Source organism: Alligator mississippiensis, chromosome 1, assembly GCF_030867095.1.
Source record: "Alligator mississippiensis isolate rAllMis1 chromosome 1, rAllMis1, whole genome shotgun sequence".
Taxonomy (NCBI): domain Eukaryota; kingdom Metazoa; phylum Chordata; order Crocodylia; family Alligatoridae; genus Alligator; species Alligator mississippiensis.
In genome coordinates this window covers 424,034,900-424,047,573 of record NC_081824.1, presented here as the reverse complement: position 1 = coordinate 424,047,573, position 12,674 = coordinate 424,034,900, and the positions used below count along the sequence as shown (strand labels likewise).

Sequence of the window (12,674 nt, the reverse complement as noted above, 5' to 3'; positions counted from 1 at the left end):
TGGCAGGTCAGGTGGGAGACCCTTGGCAGCCAGAGGAAATGCTCAGGAAGAAGGGTCAGGGTTCAATGCAATCTGGACCCCGCTCCAAAGAAAGCAGAGGGTCAGAGAATTTCAGGAGCTCATCAGGAGGTTGGGCTGGATCAGGTGGAGGAAAGCTGAGATTTCATCCTTGATGAAAAGGAGGGTTTGGTATATGCTTCACTGTATGGATGGGCCAGTGAGGCCATAGTGGATGCAAGCTTAGCAGCCCAGGACCCCTATTTTAAGTTGCAGGAGGACAAGGTCACATGGGCATGAGAGTCCCAATTATTGGTCCCAAAACAGTACCATGGCCAGATTTTGAAACTGGTACATAATGTAAAATGGGGGTGGGGAGGGAATTCGGTGGTGTAAAAGACCCAGGAGAGAGTGCTGCTGAGGGGTTTTTGGCCTGGAGTATACTAGGAAATCAAAGACTATTGTGCATCCTGCCCTGAGTGCTAGTTTGCTGCACCTCAGCTTGCTCATAAGGCCCCACTAGCGTCCATCTTGTTGGTCGGCATAGCATTGCAACAGGTTGGGGTGAGCATGATGGCACCCCTGGAGCCCAGTTCAAGGGGATCTAATGTCATCTTGGTCCTGATTGACTATGCCACCTGCTACCCCGAGGCTATGGTGATCTGCTCAGCTTCAGCACAAATGGTGGCCTCTGAGCTACTACAGATTTTCTCCTAGGTGTACGTTCTTAAAGAGGTTTTAATGGACCAGGGCGTGGCCTTTATGTTCTGATTGCTGCACGAGGTCTGGGGCTTATCAAAGGTCTATTCAGCAAGGACTTCAACGTACAATCCTCAAATGAATCACCTTGTCGAAAGATTTAATCGAACACTGAAGGGGATGTTGAGGAAATTGATCTCAGAGGAGCTGTGGAATTTGGATCAGTTATTACCAAATTTGTTGTTGGCCATATGAGAGGTTCCACAGTCTTCCATGGGCTTTTTGCCCTTTTAGTTACTGTAGGGGAGGCAGCTCCAGGGCACACTAGACCTCCTGTAAGAGTCCTGGGAGGCCCAGGGGACAGCTACACAAAACATAGTTTGGTATGTTTTGAAGCTGTGGGAAAGATTAGACCTGGTGGAGGTCCTTGCAAGGAAAAATCTTGAAGCAGCCTGACAGAAGCAGGAACAGCAATACAATAAAAATACTTGTTTCTGGATCTACTAGCCAGGGTATTGAGTTTTACTGTTGCTCCCCTCTTCCTAGAGTAAGTTGCTCATGAAGTGGCAAAGTCCTTTGGTGATTCTTAGGCAGGGGTGGACTTAATGGCAGATCTGGCCAGCAGCCGGACTCCATTTCCTAGCAGTCCCTGCCTGTGTGGTTGGGGCCAGTCTCTGTAGAGACCCCAGCCACAGCTGTGCTATGATAGCAAAGTTGGGGTTGCTATGGAGACTGGCCCCAGCCATGCTGACCGGGCATGTGGCAGGGCAGCGCAGGAGACTGCTCTGGAGTTGCTGGGATCTTGCAGTGGGGGGTGTTAGACCCCGACTCCATGCGGCGCCCAATGACTAGGGAGATGACGGTCTAGTTGCCCATGGATCCTGTTACTCATTAGCCAGTGCAGAGCAGGGAGCAAACACCAGCACACATTGCTCGCAACAGCTTTATTTGAAATGGAGACAGCTTTGGACAAGGGTCTTATGCCATAAAAGACAGGGACCTGCCCTGAACAATAGTTCTTTTCACATTTTATACACCTTGGTTCATACTCATTAACATTTCCTGCCTTGTTCCACCCATTTCTCCTCCCATTTCAAGCTCCTCTGTTTACTGCTTACTTCATTAAAATGGGATTGCCTATGCGTTTCCTTCATTTACATGCCTCCCTACTAAGAGCGCGTGCGTAAGACCATGAACTCTGGTACTCTCGGTCACTTGCTGGTTCTTTTTTGTTTTTTGCTGATTTCAGTACCATCTCCAAGGTTTGGCTTCTGTCTCGTCTCCTGACGATAGCTAGTGGGCTGTATCTTGTTCTTACATAGCAAATCATACATTTTACACACTATCCTTTTGTTAGGAAACTGCTTGCTTAAGCATTTGCAAAGTTAGTTGCTTTTAACATATCAGCTAGCCTTGTGACTAGCATTTTTTTTCTGAGACACAGGAAAAAGCCTTCATTCAGCTGCACACTCAGCACCCCCAGATTCCATATTGTTACCCCAACATCCAAAATCCATATCGTTACCCTAACAGGGAGCAGCTTGGGCAGGGCCAGGGAAGAACTGTGATCTGCAGCCTGCATGTGTAATCTGTATCCAATTATAATAAATTTTTAAAAAGCAAAAAAATAAGTCATGATATCAAATTAAATGGAAAAGTATGCTATTTAGCTTATAATAATTGTTTTTTCAGGCTAAATCCTAAATTTTATTTAATCATACAAATGAGGACTGTAGTACACTCAAAAAGAGGAGTGCAGTGTAAAAATTCAAACACATACCTTTTAAAGGATCATAAAAATTGCTATTTTTCCAAAGCAAGAAGATGTTGCTATTTTGTGTTCCTCATGATATTATCATATTCTGGTTAGATTATAAATTATAAATTAAACGTTGTAACTCATTGATGAGAAAATAAGGCTGAGCCTAGGGACTTGATGGCCGGACTGTTGCTAAGTTAATACTGAACTTTGTGAGCTGAAAATGATGTTCTTGTTGCTAAGTTGCTCAAGACAGAAATTCAAGTGAATTTATTATGATTTTTTTTCTTAACAGGCACATGCCAAAGTCTGGCATCTCTACAATGATCGTTTTCGTCCAACTCAAGGAGGTGAGGTGTCTATTGCCCTTAGCTCTCACTGGATAAAGCCTCAATACATGAGTGAACAAAATATTAAAGAATGTCAAAAATCCCTTGACTTTGTGCTTGGCTGGTTTGCTAAACCCATATTTATAGATGGTGACTACCCAGAGAGCATGAAGAGTAACTTATCATCTCTGCTGCCTGAATTCAGTGAAGCAGAAAAGAAGTATATCAAGGGAACAGCTGATTTTTTTGCTCTTTCTTTTGGAGCTACACTGAGTTTCCAGCTCTTGGACTCTCACATGAAATTTCAGCAGATAGAATCATTAAGCCTGCGGCAGCTCCTTTTCTGGATAAACAGTGAATATAACCATCCAAAAATTTTCATTGTGGAGAACAGCTGGTTTGTTTCTGGAAGCACCAAGAGAGATGATGCAAAGTATATGTATTATCTCAAAAAGTTCATTATGGAGACATTAAAAGGTAGGACGGAAGATGAAATAATGTTTTCCTGACAAAACCTATTGTGCAAAATATCTTAAGGAGGATCATTAAACAAATGTTTAGAAACTTAATTTTGGTTTTATACATGTTCATTATGCAGTGAGATTCCAAATAATTTTTTGACAATCAGCATCAACTGTCAATGCCTGTAATATATATGGGCATCACTTTGGTCCTATTCTGGTCTGTTGTTAAAACCAATTCTAAAACGTTTGGGCATTTATACACATGGTCTGGAGGGTAGGGGGGGGATGGTGGGGAAGCTTTAATTAGAGTGTCTCAGAGAGCAGCTCTCTGAGCTGTTCTAATTAAAGCCCCTGGAATGCCTTGTGTATCAGCATCCCTGTGCTGAAAAACGGCGTCATGGGTGCTTTAACTGAAGCTCGTTGAATGAGCTTTAGTTAAAGTGCTCCACTGTCATTTTTCAGCACAGGGATGCTGATGCATGAGATGCTGGAGTGCAGTAATTACCATGGTCCAGCAGATTCAATTAATCCTGCTCCAACTTGCTGTAATTGTAATGCGTCAAAGCAGCCTCACTACTCATATGTAGGTGCCCTGTGGTTTCAGTGGGAGCAGTGCAAGCTCTTTGTGAATGATATTATCTCTGTATTAATTGTGTTATGAGTAATTATAGTAATTTAAGTGTTTTAAGTAGATGACCAAATTACTAAAGAAGAATCTATCAAAAATGAAATACTTCCTGAAAGCATCACTGGATGCAATTTAGGGTTGAAACCTATGCTTTAATATAAAGACATGAAAATCCAATTGGTTTGAGCTTGATTTCTCTCTTGTATCCCATATCAAGACTTCAGTGGAATTAGTCCTTATTTACACTGGTCTCAGTTTGAGAGGAATGATGTTCTTGAAGTTTATGTGAATCTACATGGTTTTTAGCAATTAGTAAAACTTTATTTACTTGAAATTAAAAAAAAATGAAAGTACAGCTTGTTTCATTGACATCTTTCATTTCTAGTGTTTTCAAATTGCAAAGCAGATTCTTTTAGTCCTGCTTGTCATCTACAACCAGTTGGGATGATTATTTCCAGTTGTTAATTTTCATTATCTTAATTTTTTGTTATAACTTTTTAATTGATTCACTTATCTGATTTTTCCTCCAGTGTTTTTTTCAGCACTATAATAATTGATTCCAATTAAATGGCATTTATGTTATATTGCGTTTTTTTTTTTCTAGGAGAGTGAAAATTATTTCTATTTGCTTCTTGGCTGAAATGACAGATCCCAAGAACGTCCACTTGTTTTTCATTTGCTGTTGTAAAATCCTTATCATTATAACTGAAGTAAGAGCTGAGCAAACGTGCAACATGTATCTATGATCTGAAGAATACTATAAATAGAAGGTTTTTTTTATTATTGCATGTCTAGTGTTAGTCACTGAAGACAGCAACAGCTCTATGCTACTAACTTCCTCATGCTGGATTGGACCCCTTTGAAAGCCAAATCTGGCCTGTGAGTCATAGTTGGTGACCCTATTTTAGTGGTTAGGGTATTCAGCTGGAAAACAGGAGATTCTGATTCATAGATTCATAGACTGTTAGGGGCTGGAAGAAACCTTACAGATCATTGGGTCCAGCCACCCTGCTCTAGGTAGGAAGACAACTGGGGTTAGGTAACCCCAGTGAGGTGACTGTTTAGTCTCCTCTTGAAAACCTCCAGGGTAGGTGAGTGCACCACCTCTGGAGGAAGTTTATTTCACAGTCTGGACACCCTGACTGTGATGGAGTGTTTCCTGGTATTAAGTCTGAAGCCTTTCAGGAGTTTGTATCCATTGGTCCTGGTCTTCCCCAAGGGTGCCCTAGTGAACAGTTGTTCACCGAGCTCCTGATGCACTCCTCTAATGTAGCAGTAAACCACTATCAAGTCCTCTCTCAGCCTTCTCTCCTTTAGGATAAAGTGGCCCAGGTCCCTTAGCCTTTCCTTGTATGGTTTGCCTTGCAAGTCCCTGATCATATGGGTGGCTTTTTTCTGGATCCTCTCGAGTTTTTTGCACTTCCTTCTTGAAGTGCGCCACCCAGAACTGGATGCAGTACTCCAACTGCAGTCTCACCGGTGCTGAGTACAGTGGGAGTATCACTTCCTTAGTTTTACACAAGATGCGTTGGTTGATGCATGCCAGCATGTTATTTGCCCTGCTGACCACTGCCTTGCACTGACAACTCATGTTCATGTGAAGGTCAATCATCACACATAGGTCCCTTTTGGCCGTGGTGCAAGTCAAGCTGTCACCACCAAGATTTTATATATGTTGAAGGTTGTTTGCCCTCAGATGGAGCACCTTACACTTGGAAGTGTTAAACTTCATCTGGTTCCGGTCTGCCCAACTCTTGAGTTTGTCCAGGTCCGCCTGTATTTACAACCTATCTTCTGACGTGACCTTAACTTAGTGTCATCTGTGAACTTGGCCAGTGAGCTTTTCACTTCCCCATCCAAATAATTGATAAAGGTGTTGAGAAGCACTGGTCCAAGCACAGACCCCTGAGGGACGCCACTGGCCACTTTGTGCCAGGATGACACAGATTCATTCATGAGAACTTTCTGTGTCCTATCTTGTAGCCAGTTTCCCACCAATTCAACTGTCGAGCAGCTGAGCCCACAATCTTCCAGTTTTCCCACAAGGATATCGTGGGGTACTAGATCAAAAGCCTTTTGGAAGTCTAGGTATATAACATCTAGCTCGTCTCCCATGTCCAGGTGGCGAGAGACCTGGTCATAGAAGGAGATGAGATTGATAAGACAAGACCTACCAGTGACAAAGCCATGCTGGCTGTCATTCAGAATCTTACCTTTTGCGAGCGTAACACACACAGATTCTTTAATGAGTTTTTCCAGGATTTTCCCTGGGATGGAGGTTAGGCTAATTGGCCTATAGTTGTCTGGGTCATCGCGGAACCCCTGGCAAAGCTCTTTCAGAATTTGTGGCCCACAGGGAAAATCCCTGAGGATTGGAAGAGGGCCAACATTATGGCCATCTTCAAGAAGGGAAAGAGGATGGCCATAATGTTGGCCCTCTTCCAATCCTCAGGGATTTTCCCTGTGGGCCACAAATTCTGAAAGAGCTTTGCCAGGGGTTCCGCGATGACCTGAGCCAGGTCCTTCAGCACTCTCAGATGAAGTCCATCTGGTCCTGCTGACTTATAAATGTCTAGCTTTTCTAGTTGGTATCACACCCACTCAGCAATCATAATGAGGAGGCTTTCAGTCCTGGCATGTCCCCAAGGGGCCTTATCTCACTTGCCTTTCCCCTTGGTCTGGTGAAATACTGAAGCAAAGTGGGCATTCAGGAGTTCATTTTTTTCCTGAATGTCAGTTACCAGCCATCTGGAGGTGTTAAGTAAGGGTCTCACACTTCCATTTTTTTCCCTTCTACTGCCTACATACATAAAGAAGGACTTTTTATTGTCCGTGACTCCTGTAGCTAACCTAAACTCAGCTGCTGTCATGGCTTTCCTGATCATTTCCCTACAAGTGCTGGCCACTATTGTATAGTCCTCTTTGAGGACCATCCCTAGCTTCCACTCTGTATATGCCTCTTTTTTTCTTTTTTAAGAGGACTGCAATGTCCCTATGTTCATGTTTTCAGGTTTATTTCTGCTAATCTTTTTTTTTTTTATTAACAAAAAGTTATGCATTTTAAATTTAGAAAAAAGGAAAATCTATAAAAATGCAAATCACTAAATCTGAAAATAAAGCTGGAAAGCTGGCAGGTCCCTTAAGTCTGGAGCAGTTTTGCAGCTGACTTCAGATACAAGGTATTTGCAGAGGAATATTATTATTTTTAAAGAGGCCCTTTAAATATTTAAGCCATAAAACATTCTAAAAACAAGAAATATGAGGTGTCTGGAAAATCAAATGAAAGTATTGCAGCATTAACACTGTCATCTGCACTGAGTAGATAGTGGGCACATCTACATGAGATGCTACTGTGCAGCCATTACTATGCATGTATTAGCGCTGACAAACATTTTTTATGTGATGCTACTGTGCAGTAGCCTCATAATACTGTGCAATAGTGTATTAGCATTGTCCATGCTGTGACGCGCTGCTGCGCAGTATTTTTCAGCTACTGTGCAGTTGGTGTCTCATGTAGACATGCCTAGTTAGTACAAATCCATAATATAGATATCCCCCCAGTTGAATTGGTATTTTTTCGTTTTAATTTTTGAGCAGGTCCTTTTTGTTTTTGCTTAATTTCTTTGGGCAAAATAGTAAGTTAGATCCAAAACACACTGAACTCAATTGAAAGCTTTACTGAATGGGCTTCGATCAAGTTAGTGATATTAATTTAATCTATTGTATTGATCTAACATACAAATACTACAGCAGTTTTTAATATGGGATGGTACCTATGTGAAGCCATTTTGATTTTTCTCCTTCTCTTAGCCATCCGGTATGATGGAGTTGATGTCTTTGGATACACTGTTTGGTCCCTCATGGATGGCTTTGAATGGCACAGAGGATATAGCATTAGACGTGGATTATATTATGTTGATTTTGAAAGCCATGACAAGAAATTTATGCCAAAGTCTTCAGCCTTGTTCTACCAAAAGCTAATAGAAAAAAATGGCTTCCCACCTTTGCCTGAAAATCAGCCAATAGTTGGGATGTTTCCATGCAACTTTGCTTGGGGAATTGTTGACAACTACATTCAAGTAAGTTTGATGACAAAAGCCAACAGACCCTTGAACCAAATCACCTTGGAAGTAAATAATATTGCTGCATATTGCTCTCATTTTCACTTTGGTAATATTAGATGGACAACCATAATGGTTTGGGTAGTTGCCAGTTTATTATAGCTGCATCTTCTACACAATATCTTTCCAGCCTTCATTTTGTATAGTAAAATTCAGCTCCCAGATTGGGTCGAAAAGTAGAATTTTTAATTTAGATTTTCCACAAAGACAAAAGTATTTTTTAAGGCTGAAGCATAGCTTTGCCACCCAAAAAGTAAACTCTACCCTTTTTTTACTCTGGAGAAACGTTGCATCCAGGTTACACGATACATTGATTTCCAAGAAAATTCAACAATCATTGTCTTACTAGATTTCAAATAAGTTGAGATTGGAAATGGAACTGGTGCCTTTGGGATCAATAGCAGCTATACATTTACTAAGTCAGTCATCTGGAGACAGTTTAAAAAAATAAACAAACCCCTCTTCAAATGAATATTTTCATTTCAAAAGGACATACAAATATTTTGTGCTGTAAAGCTGAGGTAGTGTGATTTGTAGATGCATCACAGTGGAAAAACACTTTTGACAGCATTCCCACAGTATTAGTGGAAATGCATGCTTTAGTAATTTACAAGGGACAATTCTCCAGAAAAGCAATTTCCCTCTGACATGCTGTTTTTTATTACCTACCTTTATAAGCACAGCACTGACCTCTCCTGAGAAAAAACAACTGATTTGCAGCAGCCCTGTACAGTTCTACAGAGCCTCAGTTACTGGCCCAACATTGGGTTTAGGCTGACACCTGCTTTTGAAACAGAGGGTCAGTCAAGGAAATTTGTGCTTAAAGGTATATTTTAGAAAGAAAAATAGCTGGCACAGTCAGGTGTACATGTAGGGATAGTATCCTGCCGTTTGAATTTTTGTACTATTTTTCCTATGAAAGGTAAGCTGTCGTGGTAAGGAGAAGGGTTTTATTGTGTGCAGTATTTTTAAACAGCACACTTTACAGCCCTTTTTGTGTTTGTAGTATCTATTAAAAATGATTTAAAAATGTATGATGCTAAGAAGCCCCCTACCCCTCTCACTGGCTCCAGTGGGTAGAACATGTGCTCCACATATCTAGGGCCCAAAGGATTTTTGGGAAATGTATTTATTGTCTGAGTGATTAAGATAACTGAGAGATCAGACCAAAATTTACAATTCAGAAAACAATCTAATAGCTTAGCAGTGAATGAATGGCACTTCCTAGTTCAGTATAGTAGTACAATGAAGGGCATTTCTTTATGAAGAAGCAACATTTTCTTTTGCTACTTGAAAGCATGCTAAGAATCAAACTCAGAGAATTATTTCTTTTTTTCAGCATCCCAAATAATTATTTCTTTTTGTTATATTTTAAAGAAATTTCTTTTAAAATGTAAGTTATTCATAGAACCATAGGGTTTCTGTGTTATCCTTATAGATTTTCATTGGTTGTCCCTGAGTCATCCCTAGGTTCTTTCACAGAACATTTGTATGAATCAGAAGGGGTAACAAAAGACATGGTGGATGTGTTAGAAGGTAAAATGTGTATTTATTCTGAGTCAATTCCCAGTTAAAAGCAATATTTCGCTTTTGACTATTAGTGGGAAAAATGTGTTTGATGGTTATGAATTTTCTGAGTAATTAGTTCTGATCAATCAAATCTAATGTTTCTCTTTTCTTCTTAGGTAGACATAACTCCTTCCCAGTTCCTTGACCCTAATGTGTATTTGTGGGATGTTCACCAAACTAAGAAACTTATTAAAGTTGATGGGATTCTTGCCCCAAAACGCAAGCGTCATTGTGTTGACTTTGCTGCTATTAGACTACAGATCTCTCTGCTGCAGGAAACGCATGTCACACATTTCCATTTTTCACTGAAATGGTCTTTGATTCTTCCTTTGGGTAACCTGTCTCTAATCAACCACACGCTTTTACATTATTATCAGTGCTTTGTTAGTGAACTTCTCCGAGTCAATATAACTCCTGTTGTTGCTTTGTGGCAGCCTATGGCAGAGAACCAAGGGCTTCCTGTTTCATTAGCAAAATATGGAGCCTGGGAGAACCCAGAGACTATTCAAGCCTTTGTTGAGTATGCCAGGCTCTGCTTTAAAAATCTTGGTCACCGTGTCAAATTTTGGATCACAATGAATGAACCCTATGTGAGAAACCTGACTTACACTGCAGGGCATAATCTGTTGAAAGCCCATGCTAAGGCCTGGCACCTATATGATAAAGAGTTCAGAAGATCTCAGAAAGGTAAAATATCTATAGCTCTGCAAGCTGATTGGGCGGAGCCAGCCTGCCCATTTTCCAAAAATGATCAAGAAGTTGCAGATAGAGTTTTGGAATTTGATATTGGATGGCTTGCTGAGCCCATCTTTGGAAATGGTGACTACCCCCGTGTGATGAGAGAGTGGCTTCACCAAAGAAACAGCGTTGATTTATATAATTTCCATTTGCCTTATTTCTCTGAAGAAGAAAAGAAATTAATCCAAGGCTCATATGATTTTTTTGCCTTAAGTCATTATACGACTATCCTCGTGGACTGGGAAAAAGAAGATCCACTGAAATATGATCACTACCTTGAAGTTCAAATGATAAATGACATCACGTGGCTGAACTCTCCCAGCAGAACTGCTGTGGTGCCCTGGGGATTGAGGAAATTGCTCAAGTGGGTTAAATCTAAGTATGGTGATGTCCCAATTTATATTGTAGCCAATGGAATTGATGATGATCAGAATGTGGTTCATGATAAGCTGAGAATATATTACATACAGAATTATATCAATGAGGTTTTAAAAGGTAAGGAATTCTTGGGATTTTCAGTGTATAATCCTTTTGGTACTCAAATACATTCTTATGAAGCTTTTGTTTTTGTTTAAAAAAAAAAAAAGGCACAGCACCTATCATGTTATGTGGACTTGACTTAAGTTATACTATAGTTATACGATACTATAGTTTATACTACATACATTAGTCTCTGGGGGCGTTTATACATGTGCCGCATGGAGGTGGGGGGGGTGCTTTAATTAGAGTGGCTCTGAAAGCCGCTCTAATTAAAGTGTCCGGAGTGTCACATGTATCAGCGTTCCTGCACTGAAAAATGGCAACTGGGGTGCTTTAAGCAAAGTTTGTTGAATGAGCTTTAGTTAAAGCATCCCTGCCGCCATTTTTTCAGCATGGGAATTTTGGAGTCTGCTGAAGCATGGTAATTACCACGCTACTCAAGTCTGTTGTGACATACTAATTACAGTGCACTGGAGTAGCCTTGATGCACATGTATAGGTGCTCAGGTATACAAACCCATTGTTTAGTATTAGAAAGATAGATCTTTCACGTTCTGATTAAAGCAGGCAAGTCATATATCCTTAAGCAGCTGCAGTTGCTGCAGTTTAGGTACTTGCAAAATGTGTTAGCAAGATTGGTTTTCTTTCTCTTCGATTGTTCTTTCAGTATCTTCTCAGCACTTTTGCCTCTTGTCCTCTCTGTAGGAGTATCACAAGAGTTAGTCAACTACCCATCCCTCACTTCTATACCCTGTCTTAGTGACCTCATCAACATACATCTGTTCAATAATCTTTTTCTTTATTCTATTCCTGGCTGGTTCTACATTGCCTGTTTCCTGTTTTATTGGTTGAAAGATTAAAGGCAGGAAGGGATTGTTTTGATATGAACACTATCATAGTACATTCCATAGGATTTTCCTGAGTTACCTAAAGACCCCCGCCTCTCCCAGCCCCCTGCTGTTCCCCTTCTCATTTCCAGCCTTCAGGGGCTTGTCTCCATCCTTCTTCTTGTCTTCAGCCCCCTGCTCATTCTCCTGTTTTGTCTCCAGTCTTTTGGAGGCTAGAGATGAGTAGGAGAATGAGAAGGAGGCTGGAGATGATTCAGAGATTCCCCTGGTCGGCTCCTGCTCCCCTATCGCTTCCCCACCTGGCTCCAGCCTCCTGCACTGCCTGCAGCTTAGCAGTGGCGGCGGTCAGGGCCACTCAGGGCCTCATGGCACAGCCTCGCCTGAATGGCGGGGGGCCAGCAGGGCTTGGCCCAGGCCACGGCCCAGGCCACCTGGCACCCGCGCTGCAGCTGCTGTATCTCGCGGTGCGGCCCAGCTCAGCAGGGTGCTGTGTGCTGTTTGGAAGCTTGGGGGTGCTGTGTCTGTCACCTGTGGCTTGGCGCTGCTCAACCTGAGCAGCTGGAGCTCTGATAAAGTGCACGGTGCCCCATAGAGCCAGGATGCACCTGTGCGATGTGGCAGCATGGTTGCCAGGCATTTGGAGCCAAGCCCCGCTGCCCCCTGTGCAGGGTGGCTGTCTCATGAAGCCCCAAGCAGCCCCCACTGCTGCTGCTACTGTTGGTGAGTGGGGGAGGGCTGGGGCCAGGTGGGAGAGTGAGTGGGGGAGGGGCAGGGGGAGCAAAAGGGGGCTGGGACCAGATTCATAGATTCATAGATTCATAGATGTTAGGGTCGGAAGGGACCTCAATAGATCATCGAGTCCGACCCCCTGCATAGGCAGGAAAGAGTGCTGGGTCTAGATGACCCCAGCTAGATGCTTATCTAACCTCCTCTTGAAGACCCCCAGGGTAGGGGAGAGCACCACCTCCCTTGGGAGCCCGTTCCAGACCTTGGCCACTCGAACTGTGAAGAAGTTCTTCCTAATGTCCAGTCTAAATCTGCTC

At 42.1% G+C, this 12,674-nt stretch overlaps 1 protein-coding gene across 1 annotated transcript in view; it reads left to right on the top strand.

Moving 5' to 3' along the window:
* KL (klotho) overlaps positions 1–12,674 on the top strand; it is a gene marked incomplete at its 5' end in the record, with an annotated part of 85,227 nt that overhangs the window by 59,361 nt on the left and 13,192 nt on the right. The window contains 3 exons of the mRNA XM_006270591.4: positions 2,751–3,261; positions 7,687–7,955; positions 9,683–10,799. Of these exons, the coding sequence (XP_006270653.4) occupies positions 2,751–3,261; positions 7,687–7,955; positions 9,683–10,799 (1,897 nt within the window). The remainder of the gene's footprint in view (positions 1–2,750; positions 3,262–7,686; positions 7,956–9,682; positions 10,800–12,674) is intronic.